The sequence below is a fragment of the Stylophora pistillata genome, chromosome 12 (genome assembly GCF_964205215.1).
Source record: "Stylophora pistillata chromosome 12, jaStyPist1.2, whole genome shotgun sequence".
Taxonomy (NCBI): Eukaryota; Metazoa; Cnidaria; class Anthozoa; order Scleractinia; family Pocilloporidae; genus Stylophora; species Stylophora pistillata.
This window is the reverse complement of record NC_142530.1, coordinates 5,363,125-5,377,322: the sequence shown is the minus strand read 5'-3', so window position 1 is coordinate 5,377,322 and position 14,198 is coordinate 5,363,125. Positions and strand designations below refer to the sequence as shown.

General features: G+C 38.0%; 2 protein-coding genes across 16 annotated transcripts in view; both read left to right on the top strand.

Annotated features, from left to right (window-relative positions):
• The window catches only part of LOC148718519 (uncharacterized), a 677,830-nt gene that overhangs the window by 623,648 nt on the left and 39,984 nt on the right, over positions 1–14,198 (top strand). For all 15 annotated transcript variants that reach the window (XM_088740223.1, XM_088740224.1, XM_088740239.1 and 12 more), the window contains one exon: positions 8,330–8,350. In XM_088740223.1, the coding sequence (XP_088596349.1) occupies positions 8,330–8,350 (21 nt within the window). The remainder of the gene's footprint in view (positions 1–8,329; positions 8,351–14,198) is intronic.
• Positions 2,312–5,692, top strand: LOC148718520 (uncharacterized). Its single transcript, XM_088740248.1, has one exon. It carries the CDS (start codon positions 2,435–2,437, stop codon positions 3,230–3,232), a length of 798 nt encoding a protein of 265 aa, XP_088596374.1. The 5' UTR covers positions 2,312–2,434; the 3' UTR covers positions 3,233–5,692.

Sequence of the window (14,198 nt, the reverse complement as noted above, 5' to 3'; positions counted from 1 at the left end):
TACAATATTAACACACTGATTTCGACCTAGTGCCGCAAACTACTAAACTGTTCCATTTTAACTGATGTTTTGAAAGCCTTATCTTATCTAACGCTTGGAAAATATCTGGAACGTCTTGGCGATTTATTTAGCCAATGGGAAAAATGTTAAAGTTGCACAGCAGAACTATTATATGCTAAGACCTTGTACCCCAATGGTGAGTCTACCTCCCATGTGCACTTAAAGGTAGCTACGCTTATTTGAATGCCCTGGTATTTTTAATGAGAGATTCTAACTACTCTAAAACAATGAAAGCGCTGGTTTCACTTTCCCCAATCTCTCATTTCCCTGACGGCTGATCGTGTTTAAAAAGACTTTGAAAACCGTGCAAGACTTTTACCCAGTAGAGTATAAACCTACTGTAAAACGTTTCTATTTAACGTTCCGTAGTTAAATAGCTATTGACTCTAAAGATAGCTGTTTGATTACCATGAAAAAGCGTCATAATTATTCAATTGTTCACTCGCGCGGCAACAAAGTCAAACAAAGTCCGTTGACCGATGGACGGCCTATCGTAAAACCTTTTAAAAGTCGTTGATCGATCGACGGCCGATCGTGTTTGAAAAAAAAACTCGAAATCAATCCATGGTCTACACCCAGAAGACGAGTGCAACAAGTGAATAATAAAAAACGCTTCTTCAGGCTTAATCAAGCAAATATATTGGGAGTCAAGGCTATTTAACAACGCAAATGTTAAAATAAAAACATAGGGCTTCTTTGAAATGTTCAGCGATAATCCACTTCAAGAGATGTCATGATTAATTTATGGCAAACCTTCATTTCTTTGAGAGATACATCAAAAGGGAAAACTGAGCTATTTCCATAATCCTTTTTCTTTGCAAACATAAGCAATCATTCAGGTTTTATCATGCAGGAGTATATTCTCAGAAAAATCAGTAGGGGACTAAGATGATTTATATCTTACTTACAGTTTTCTCCTAACTTCCTTGAAATTTGTTATCTTTTACGCAGTCCTATCTCTTGGTATAGCTTTCGAAACAGTCGGTCATCACTCCCGACAACAGCAACTACTCCAACTACGCGACCAGGTTCTTATATTTATTTACAAAGCTTTTCCAGAACATACTAGAGGCTTACAACATAACTATTTTAGTTTGATCCTATTACATTATACAGTACTATGCAAAAGTAAAGCAAAGAATAAGTTACAACTATTAAGTTACAACTATTATTCTCAGAAATTTCATTGTTGTTCTTGACCGACATTTAACCCTTGCGTCAATGCATGTTTGGGGCTTGCGTTGTTGATAACCGCACCTTAACTGATATGATGTCAAGATGCAGCCCATTGTGAAAGGGATTCCAAGGAAATTTCCTTCTTTTATTGCTTGCAAATAGAGTACTCCTCTATCACCTGCAGGGTATGTTGCGCGACAGCATCAGAAATATTAATTAATACAACTCCTAACACAACGGTTATTTACAGGTCTAGATCGGTCTGTATGAAAAAAAAAAAAAAACTGTGTCCCTTCTCACGGGAATGGCATGAGGCTTAGCTGAATGAAGTAAGATAAAACTCGAATTCAGCTGAAATACAGGTGGAGCGTATCTTTACGGCTTACTTACTAATCATTTTAGTTATTTCTAACAACTATTCCGTCTGTAACTCTGTTATTATAGACTATTCAAAATTTCATGCACTTAGTGACTTATGATAATGGAAGATATGATATGGGATAAGTGACTCAACCCAGAAACCGCTCCATTACTATACCTATTGTATGCATATCGTCCTTATGCATAACCTATATTCTGTTATGAGTGTCTTTCCTATGTGTGATATGCAGTCAGGAAATTGTAATCTATTTATTTTCTCTACAAACCTTTTGTTATTTTAATTTTGGATTATTTAAACTTTGGTTTTTAAGTCCATTATACGTGAGATGACGCATTGAAGTGTTAGCGAATTAAAATACGCTCAGTGACTTGAGTCCCTCAGATCCTTTTTAACTCGTGAATTGCGCACATGCGCGAGTTGTAGGTATGATGTGAAGATTGGCACTCGTCCGCTCACTTGATTGGTCGATTCCTGTAAAACTCTTTTTCGATTTGAGGCTTTTGAGTGTATTTGATAGTTTTTGGCGAGTAATAAACAAACGAATGCGACCTTTGTCGCTAAGAATAATGCTGGGGTTGAAAAAGAAGCCAATGATAATCTTAAAATTCATCCGTGAATTAAAGTTTGACCAATCTCCGATTACACTTTTGTCTCCTGCAGCATATATTTGTGGTCAGCATATATAGGTGGTCAGCGGATGTTGGTCAAGACGGTTGTGATTTTTGAGCTCCGCTAAGTTTCTTTATATTCTTTGCTTTTTCTTATTTTTGTATTCTGTATTTTTTTGTGTGTGTCCTTTCGTTTAACCTTTGTGCAATGCCTGGGTCAGTTGCGGCTTTGAAGAAGGAGAATAACATACTTAAAGCGCAACTATCGTCAATGTCGGACGAGGTAGCTAGATTGAAGGAGTTGATACAGCGACATAGCGAGAGAAGCGAAGAAGTTCTGCCCAGCGAAGAAGGTGCCCAATGTGTAGAGTTCTTGAGCAAGAAATACGACGACTTCCATCTCTTTAGCGGCATGGCCAAAGACGAACTCCAGCGACTAAGCACCAAACTCGAAGAGCTGAAAGCCAAGGTAGATATTATTGGAAATGCTATTGACGAAATTCAAGAACATAGTTTCCAGTATAATGTAAAAATTGTGGGAGTGCCTGAGAGGCTGCAAGATGAATCCGCAGCCTCGATAAGCAAGCTTTGCCTAAACATTTTTAAAGAAACGGGAGCTGATCTATCGATGTATGACATCGACACCGCCCATCGTGTTCCCAGCAGGAATAACAATGGAAAGCCAAAGCCGATAGTTTGTAGATTTGTCAGGCGTTTAGCCAAAGAAAGCGTCATGAATCATCGTAAAGATGCATGCAAATTGGACCCGGCTTCCGTTGGACTCCCTGAGGATGCCTCGTTAAGCGCGGTTAGAATTTTTGATCATTTGTCACCCCGAATGCAAACAGTCCTGTTCGAGGCGAAGAAGTTTAAAGAACAGCATTATTACCAGTACTGTTGGTCAAAGGGCTCCTTTGTTTATTTACGGAAAGATGCTACGTCTCGAGCCATCAAGATCAAGAATATTGGTGATCTGCTCAGTCTGGAAAACGGAGACCAAAGCTAAGTATATATCTCGTAATAACAACTCTCAATGGTAGTCCTAAGTGACAGATATGTTTGCCGAGCAAACAAATCTTTATTAAAAAACCTTCCTTTCTCAAATGTTGATATCATCCGAACGCATGGTCAGTTCAATAATAGCCTGAACAGTAACTTGCCAACGAAAAAGTACTTAGATAAGCTCCGTAGCCTCCATGAATTAGATATTTTTAGTTTGAATACTCAAAGTAGTGTCAATCCTGATAGCAACCTAAATAATCAACAAATTCGAAGCCGATATTTCTCACCACATAGCTTTTGCAAGTTTAAAAACGATCTCATGCGAGATGAAAACAAAACATCTTTCTCAATTCTACATAATAATGTACGAAGCCTTCGACGTAACCTTGAAAATTTGCAAGTACATTTACTGGATGAACTAGACTACCACTTCAGCGTAATCGGAATAACCGAAACTAAAATAACAAACTCGGCCAGAATAGACTTTAATCCACATATACCTAATTACCAATTCGAACAGGTGCCAACTCCTCTTTCTTGTGGAGGTGTTGGTATGTATGTTGACGCCAGTTTAAATTACACAGTTCTCGAAAAAACCTCTAACGAGGCTTTCCAGGCCTTATGGATTGAACTCGAATTTTTAATAGGTAAAAATGTTATATGTGGTGTAATCTATAGGCAACATACTTCTCCTGAACAATTTCAAACGTATTTCGATATGACAATAGAAAGACTAAGCTCTGCTAATAAACCGATATATGTCATGGGCGACTTCAACATTGATCTCCTCAAATCTGAAACCTGTGATTTTTCTCATAACTTTCTGCTGTCCCTGCAAAGTTACTCCTTTTTTCCAGTAATTGACAAGCCTACAAGAGTCCATAATAATTCTGCCACACTTATTGACAATATTCTTGTTAACAGCATTGGCTTTAAACTCTCCAGCGGCAACATTGTCTCAGATATAAGTGACCACTACTCTCAATTTTGCATCATCCATTCTCCATCTTTAAAATCTCGCTATCAGGGGACTAAAATCCGTGACTATTCGAGATTCTCGGAAGAAAACTTTATCAGTGACATTTCTCAAACTGACTGGACCGGTTTGATCTCTAATGGCTCTATTGACAAACGCTTTTCTTCGTTCTACAACAGATTGAATAAAATTGTTAATAGACATGCTCCTCTCAAATTTGTATCAAAACGCAAGGCCAAGCAACTATCTAAACCGTGGATAACTAGAGGTTTACGTAGATCAATAAAAATTAAGAACGATCTCTTTTACTCTGGTGACACGGCTACATACAAGTTGTACAGGAACACAATTTTAAGCCTTACTCGCCAGAGTAAAAGACTTTACTATCAATCCTATTTTAGTAGCAACCTAAATAATATGAAAAAAACTTGGGAGGGGATTAACACTTTAATTAATAAGCACAAAAAGACTAAGCTCGTATCGTCGCTCCAGCTTCCAGACAACCGGGGTACAACACAAAACCAATCAGAAATAGCTAATGCACTGAATCATCATTTCGCATCTGTCGGACCTAAACTTGCAAATAGCATACCATTATCCACCAGGGACTTTAAGGATTACCTAGGGAATTCAAATTACACCAATTCTTTCTTCTTTGACGCTGTCACTTCTACTGAAATTGAAATGGAAATTTTGAGTACTCAATCAAAAAAAGCCTACGGACTTTATTCATGTCCAGTTCGTCTTTTGAAGTCCGCACGTCAAGCTTTATCTCATACCCTAGCTGAACTAATGAACATGTCCATTTCAACTGGTATCTATCCCCACAAATTAAAGCATGCTGTAGTAATTCCAATTTATAAGGCGGATGATGAAACTGACCCAAACAATTATCGCCCAATATCGTTACTGTCCGTGTTTAATCGAATATTCGAAAAACTAATGTACAAACGCCTAAAATCTTTTATAAATAAAAATGATATATTTTTCACATCGCAATATGGATTTAGAGAGAACTGCTCAACTCAACATGCAATTCTGGATATTCTAAATACAATTCAAAACAACATTGATAAAAAATTATATTCCTGTGGCATTTTCATTGACTTGAAAAAGGCCTTCGACACAGTTGATCATTCGATTTTGTTGCATAAATTACACCATTATGGAATTAGAGGATTGATTAATGACTGGTTCTCATCATACTTGTCTGTCAGGATGCAATCAACCCAAATCGGTTCTATTGTCTCTAGCAAAGAGAGAATAGTGTGTGGAGTCCCTCAAGGTTCTATACTTGGTCCGCTTCTTTTCTTAATTTATGTCAATGACATGCATCGTTCCTCTAAAAAGTTTGACTTTTACCTATTTGCTGATGATACCAATTTACTATATGCAGAAAAAGATCTAAAGAAACTTGAAGTTGTCGTCAATGAAGAGATATTAAAGTTGTGTGAATGGCTGAATTCAAATAAATTATCTCTTAACGTATCCAAATCTAATTTCGTTATTTTTCATCCTTATCAACACAAACTATACCGAGAAGTAAACCTTAAAATACTTGATAATAACTCGGAGCAATTGGTATCTCTTGAACGTAAGACATATGTTAAATACCTAGGTGTTCTCATTGACGGTAATCTCTCCTGGAAGCATCATATTAACTACATTTCCACGAAAATAAGCAAAGGTATCGGTATCGTTGCAAGGCTAAGACATTTGGTACCGCTCACTACTCTTATAAACATTTACCGCTCGCTCATTGAACCGTATATTTCCTATGGCCTCGTTGCTTGGGGCCAAGCCGCCAATACTCATCTAAACAAAATCGTCATTTTACAAAAGCGGGTTCTTCGTCTAATGCACTTTTCCGATTATACATCTCACAGTGCTCCTCTTTTTAGTCGTTCGGGAATTCTACCGATAAAAATGCTTTACTTCAAATTAGTTGCCTCTCTGTTACATGACATCAAAAATCGCTGTGCTCCTCTCAATATTTCTGAACTTTTTACTCACTCTGAACAGGTTCATTCCTACTCTACTCGTTTCTCAGTAGCTGGAAGCTTTTATATAAAACAGGCGAGAACAAACCATCAGTTGTTTTCCTTTTCTAGAGTTGGTGCGAAAATATGGAATGGCATCCCCCCTGAAATTCGTAAGCTAAAGAAAGCACCTTTTAAACGTGAGCTAACTCACTTGCTTTTGAAAATTCTTGAAATTGAAGAGATGAATGTTGACTTGCGCTACCTTGACCTTTCTAGCTTATATTTGTATTTCAACTGATTAGCTTTCTCTTTGACCTGTTAAAAACTCCCTTGTGTGACTGGCTCAGTTAAAACCTTTAACATGATTTTACTACTATTATTTATTATTTATTTTTATTTGCTCATTTATTTATTTATTTCATTGTTGCGTGTGTGTGTGCGTGCGTGTGTGTGTGTGTGTGTGAGCCTATACAGTGTCTGTTTAGGTAGCCCGCCTAGAATAGCTTTGCTAACTGCGGGCTACAAAAGCCTTTATATATATTTCATTTATGGCGTCAATGCTTCTATTTCTGAGTGTATATCTGTAGGAAAATGGTTATTGTGTCCGAAAAAAAAAACGAAGACAAAGAAAGAAAGTTAAGCGATAGGTAGTGCGTATGTGTGCAAATATGCACGCGGCTCATATTTCAAAAGGACTATAAAAATTTGTCCCGAGCGAAGAGATCTCACGTTTTACGGAATCTGTCAGTAGGAAGCAAGACGAAAATGACCAAGAAATATTTCGAGACGACAGTTTTATTCAGTTCTTGATTTGCTGTTATAAGCGAAAAACGTATGAATTTCTTACGTGTACAAAGCCTGCGCGGTAAAATTCATCATGCTTAGGTTGTTGTTGACTTGACTTCGTGGCCAGAAAAATGCGTAGCGTTATGTTGAAAATTCTGAAAAACTGCGAAGATCTTCTATCAAACTATACTTTTTGAACACATTGTTACTCGAACATAATATTCGCTGGGCCATGGAATCGTCAAATTGTCGCTAGGCCCTACTTGAAGTCCGAAAGTTCGGTTTCCAACTTACGTCCACAATTCGCATGGCTTAAGAGAGAATCGTACTGTCGCTGACTCGAGTGCCTATTCTGTCACATTTAAGACTTTGATATCCATTATTTTCCATGGAGAGTATTCTGTAGCATTGCTACTTTATATTCTGAGTTCAACAAGGTCTGACTCGATCGCAAAGGAACGAAAAATCTGAGTGGAAAATTTTGAAGGTCGGCCGCGCGGACGCCATATTTTCAAATTTGATCAATTAGTATGAGTGCACAGAATGATGCCCCTCTAGTACCCCTTAAAGCCATCAAAATATATGTGCAAACGACCGATTCTGATTGGTTTATTGATTTCCAAACTATAGAGGAACTTTGAGGAGAAAATTCTGCTTAGTACGGGAGGTAGGGGGAAAAGCGTTCTCGCGCGAGCTAATCGCGCGGTTCGGGCGGTTACGACGGGTGGTTAGGCAAAACGAAAAATTTACTTTCGCGTTGAAGATTTGATCCAACCACTCCTTCGTAACAGGGAAAGTTACTATGATTGTGGCAGTCACAAAGCTATCTACATCGTGACTCACTAGACAGTATAGGCATAAAAAGAACGCAACCTTTTGATAATCTTATGCAGATATGCTTATCCTTATGTCCGAGTGTCCCATCAGCGCATATTAACTTTTATATGCTTATCCCTATGCCTATATCGCAAGTAAATGCCTAGCTGAACATTGCAACAATAGTTTTTCGATAAAAAAAAAAAAAAAAAAAAAAAAAAAACAGCACTCTTTTAAACTTTCTTTCCACAAACCTTTACGGTGAAATCTTGGAACAGTGATTACCTTAGACTAACTCCTACTCAGACCATATTTTCTGTCTGAGGCCTAATTTAATTTCACATTAGACTCCTCAAAACGCTCATTTTCCCGAGTCCAACACTTCTTAGAACGATTCATACCTTAGCGGTATGGAAATCAATCATCAATTTCTATTGACGACACGTAAATTACATTGGCTCATCCAATTCACGAGTTGGCTCACAGAGCCTTTGATTCATACTCGATCATAATTCTTCATTTTTTTTTGTTTTGTTTTCAGAGGTGCTATCAAGACAAGAAGGTAACTATTTGTGGTAATAAATCATAGAAGTCTTCATTTAACATAACGTTACAAGTAACACAATTAAGGCTCTACTTAGTTTTTATGGGTATTTTTTAAATTGAATGAACTTGATTATCACACCAACAACACACACACGCACACCCACGAACAAATAAAACCAACCAAAACAACAGAAAAACAAACAAACAAACAGGAGGAAGGTAACTATTTGTGTAAATGAATGGTGGAAGTTTTCATTACCACAATATTTAAAGAGTTAAACACTAAACCCTTTAAATCACTATCAATTCCTTCCCCTTTAAACGTGGTATACATCCGTTAAATGAACTTACACGCGACAATTCAGCTCTCTTGTTATCATATCTGATGGTTAACTATCAGATATTGAATGAACTTGATTAACATACCAACAACACACATACACACCCACAAACAAACAAACTGTAATATTCCTAGAAGCCATTAAGGTCAATAACTCGAACAACACACCGTCACCCTTCGAACTCTCGCTCTTTTTCACATACACGCACACTCTCTCGGTCACCTGACCACTGTGTATAGTCCTGGAAGTCCACAGGACACCACACAAACAATTGCCGTTGCTGAAATACTCATGTTATCACTATAGATGTAAATATTATTTAGGAGCGTTCGATTCCTTAAATCACGTACATATACATATTGAATGCATATCCTCTATCACTACGTACGTGGAGTTAATTTTTGTGATAGGCGCTAAGGAAATATAAAATCGATGAGGTGACTCTGTTGACTATGTATACTAGAAACTCGCTGATTGTTAGTTATTTTATTTTCGGACCAGTCAAACTTTAGTTTCAAAGTCCAGCTTACGTGAATTTACCACGGATCAGTCAGTCTCACATTCAAATGATACTTAAAATACACTGAGTCGCTGAGTGACTTGAGTCCCTTAGGATTTTTGAAGAGAGAGAGGTGAAGTGGTCGAAGTGACTCACCCAGACCCCTCTGTCGTTGTGTGCATAGCTTCCTTGAGGTTCATAGATGCTCACTGAGCCAAAATGGACAACTTTGCTCTACAGACTTGGCTGATTATTAATTCCTTTCCTTTACACCTGCCCAGTCTGCATCCTTTCGATGAGTTTATAAGCGATAAAGTAAATTTCAAAGTGAGTGCACGAATTTGAAGAAGCAAGTGACATTGCGTGGCAATTAAGACAGGTCCAATATATCCTTTGATCAAGAGAAATTTTTCCTGTAAAAAATGGTTACTGAAATTAGGTTCATCTTTAACGTACGCGTTGCCTTCTTGTTAATGTTTCCAGGTATTTCGAGCGTGCGGGCACTATATATATATTTTCAAGCTGTAGTCTTAACTTTGTGCCACAGATTTTTTTGTGTCTTCCATCAGAGGTAATTTGACCTTTTGATGGCCATATAAAGTCTCTCAACCTTATATCGAATCGTGCTTTCGATATGGTTAGTTTATAGCAACTCCTCGTTACTTAAGAGAGAGAATAAGAGGAAAATCTTTTACCTTCCCGAGATGGAATGAACACAAAGATAATAGGCTGTGACAGGAGCCATTATTTGGAGCGTTCGACTCCCATGATAAGCCTATGTTAAGGCATTTTCACTGAACGCTTTATTTTTTAGACTATCTTTTCGCGGGAAATAGGCTACTCCAGCTCACATAGTCACGAGTCAAGTTATAAATTAACTACGCGCTAATCGTGATTGGTCGAAGGGCTTCCGTGGGGAACCCATTTCGCACTCTTAGGATTTCATTTATCACACGAATTTCATCTGCTCGAGCCTTTATCGTGTTGCAGCTCAAGGAAAAGCATGGTGTTGCTTCCTGGTTTTACTGTATTTTGTACCTTTTGTGAACGGCAAAGATTAATTAGAGTGGGTTTCAAGTGACCCACGTCTACCCCTCTCCCCGCCCTCTTTTATGCGCAGGTTTCTTACGTGTGATGTGTGTTCAGGAATTTGAGATAGGTGAAGCGACTATATTGAGTCGATCTTTAATACATGTCTTTGTATGCTTGTTCGGGATGTTGCACATGATGTTTTGGTTTTTTTTCTCTGGTGCACGAGAGGTTTCTGTAAAATCAGTAGATTAGTGAGATGATTTATCATTATTTAACCTCGCTATCAAATGTTATATTTGAAGTTTTGTTTTTCGAAAGAATGTCGATGAAAACTATAGGCTATTATATTGATACATTTTTATGCGTTAAATGAGGCTGTGCTTAGTCATTACACTTGGCATCGATGTAGTTAGTTTAGTCCCTCCAAAAATGTGACCAAAATTGAACTAAACTTTTCATCGTTTAGTCCACCATCAATCATTATGGGTATGATACCTCAAAAGGTAAACGGTCGTTTCGCCAACGTGTCAGTTCGTCAACGTCAGTTCGCCAACATATGAGGTCGATTCGCCAACGTCTAATGTCAGTTCACCAACGTCCAAAATAATTATAATTACAAATGACCATGGGATTAAAATTTTAGATTTTATGTGTTTACGAGTGTTCGTAGGTTAATGTCGTTTGAAATTGTTCGTTTCACTCTCCCCAATCTCTCATTTCCTCGACGGCTGATCGTGTTTAAAAAGAAAGGACTTTGAAAACCATGTAAGGCTCTTACCCAGTAGAGTGAGTATAAGCCTACTGTAAAACATTTTTATTTAATGTTCAGTAGTTAATAAATAGCTATTGGCTCCCAAGATATCTGTTTAATTACCCGTGGAAAAGCGTTATCATTATTCACTCGTTCATACGCATGGCAACAAGTCAAACAAAGTCCGTTGACCGATCGACGGCCGATCGTAAAACCTTTTAAAAGTCATTGATCGATCGATGGCCGATAATGTTTGAAATGAACTCGAAAACCATCCACGGCTTATACCCAGAAGACGAGTGCACCAAATGAATAATTAACAATTCTTCTTCATGCGTAATCAAGCAAATATGTTGGGTGTCAATGGCTATTTAACAATGCAAATATCAAATAAAAATATAGGGCATCTTTGAAATGTTCAGCAATGCTTGGCAATATCAGTAGGGGATTGAGATGATTGATATCTCACTCAGAGCTTTCTCCAAACTTCCTTGAGATTTATGATCTTCCACGCAGTCCTCTCTCTTGGTATAGCTTTCCAAACAGTCGGTCACTCCCGACAACGAGAACTACTCCAAGTACACGACCAAGTTCTCATACATATTTACGAACGGTTTTCCGGAACATACCAGAAGCTTACAATATAACTATTTTAATTTGATCCTATTACATCAGACAATACTATGCAAAAGTAATACAAAGGATAATCGCTGAATATCGCGGTTATCGCGATATATCGGCGATATTTTAGTATGGGAAGAGAGTGCATGGTAATGAATCGTAGTAGATATGATTATAGTTTTCTCTTGTTATTTTTATTTTTTATCTTTTTAATTTCCGGAAGCAGTGAGTCTCCTTTTTGTTAATACACAAATGACTGTATATGAAAATTATACTTGTTAAATGCGGATTAATTAAGAAATGGAAATGAAATTAAGAAATGAAAATTATTTCACTCGAAATAATTATTCCGGTGAAAAGTAATTCAGTAATCTCGAAACATCAGCGTTTTAACGCTTTGCGGTGGCCAATTTGCATTTTTTTAACTTACTTGATCTTACCAAATTACCCAAGAGTGTTATTCATTTCGAAGGCCTCGCCTACTGTCAATTTTCTACCGTTAAAATGACTATTAAAACAGTCAATGAAGCTGCTTATGTGCTCGTCGTCGTTTAAGTGTTAATATTTAAGGAAAAAGGGAGACAATGCTTACAGAACCCCTCCCTATTTACAAGCATAGCCTTCTTATAGTTTATACGCGAATAACTATGTTTGAAAATCATATATGAGAAATGCAGATTAATTGAGAAATGAGTATGAGGGAGTTTATTTACACTGGTGAATTTGAAAGGAAGACACTTATCCGCGGATCCTGCTAAACAGGATGTGAGGTGTTCTCATTAAATTAAACTAGCGCGGAACTGTATTTCCTATAATGCTTTATCGTAATTTCTCCTTTTTTCTTTTCTATTTTTTCATATCTATTACCACTATTTGTGGTAATAGATATAGTATTGATAGAAATTTTTATCACACAATTTTAGAAGCCGCGAACCAAGAGAAAACCAATAGTATGGATGACTTTGTTTTGAAAGATGACATAGCTACTAGTGATCTATTTGTAAGACGACCATCTCCATTTTATGTACTTTTGAACTTATGGTTCAGAGAGTGATCTGACTGGCGTTCACGGTGAATATGAGCATTCATTATCGAGGTTAAGCGAGCGTGAAAATCGACTACAACTGTAAGAGCTCGTTCCTGAGTACAGCAAATCAACATACACGTTCAGTACACTCAAACTGTTGCGCTTCGTCTACGGTCGTTGACGAATCGTCACACCGGGAATCAAATCGCACGTTAACATACCGGAAGTTGAGGGGTGAGAGCAAATTTAAGAGTGAATTTGAGTGGCATGGTGAGGGAGTGAATGACAGCTTGAACTTTTTACGTTCTGGAAGCGTGAAAAGGCCGGAAGTCCATATTCAGAATATTAAATACAGTGCAGGGGCAGAAAATGTACACGAATCGACACGATTCGCACTCATCAACTCGATTCGGTTTTAGTTGAGTCGATCCGTCTCACCGGAAGTCGATTCGCAAAAGGAGACAATACAAACTTAAGCGTTAAATTAAGGAATTCAATGTTGCCGAATCGACACAATTCGCACGGGTCGGGTCGACTCGACTCGCCATAAGTAAAGTCGATCCGTTACATCGGAAGTCGATTTGTAGAAGAAGGCTACACACACTTAAGCGTTCATAATTCGCACGGGTCGACTCGACGCGCTTTTTAGTTTAGTCGAAGTCATCGAAAATGCTTCAGTACATTTCATTACATTAAGCTTTACATTAGGGCATTAAATTTAGACAAATCTACACGATTTGCAAGGGTCGACTGGACTCGTCTTTAGTAAGGTCGATCAGTCTCATCGGAAATCTATTCGTAGAAGAACACAATACACACTTAAAGGTCGGCACACACGAGGGGACTAGTCCCTGCGACTAGTCCCAGCGACTAGTTTCATGCGACAAGTCCCTTCGTGTAAACTACACATTTTTGTGGTCGCAGGGACCAAAATTTGGTCCCTGCGACTGGTCGCACGAATTCAAACTGGTTTGAATTCGTGCGACCAGTCGCAGGGACTTGTCGCATGAAACAAATGTTTGTCCCTTCGTGTGAACTGTTTGTGCGACCAGTCCCTGCGACTAAACGGTAAATAAGCCAATCACGGGTCAGTATGATGCGTGACTTCCGGTATTTGTAAACATTGTAGTTTCTATGACTTTTCCCTGAATTCTAGATTTCTACAACTGAAGAATAAAAAACTACTTCTAGTTTTGTAAACATATACAGATGTCTTGGAGCCGTTTTGATGGAATTTTTACCCTATTTTACTCTGTCTCTTAAAATTAAAAAAAAACAAAAACAAAAACAAAAACGGAACACGTAAAAGCATGAATAATCCGACTGAATAAGTGCAGTTCATTTGCGTTGATGTTTAATAGTGCTACAATGAAAAGTTACCAAGTTTTCATTGTTTTCGTGTAACGTACCAGACTAAGAAACATCTTTTGCCTCTTCATTTTCCTATATTCTTGTGCAATTGAGTGCCCTCGTGTGAACGCCTTAAGGGACTAGTCCCTGCTACCGGTCCCCTCGTGTAAATCCTTCAAAGACTTGTCGCCGGGACTAGTCGCACGGACTAGTCGCAGGGACTAGTCCCCTCGTGTGTGCCGA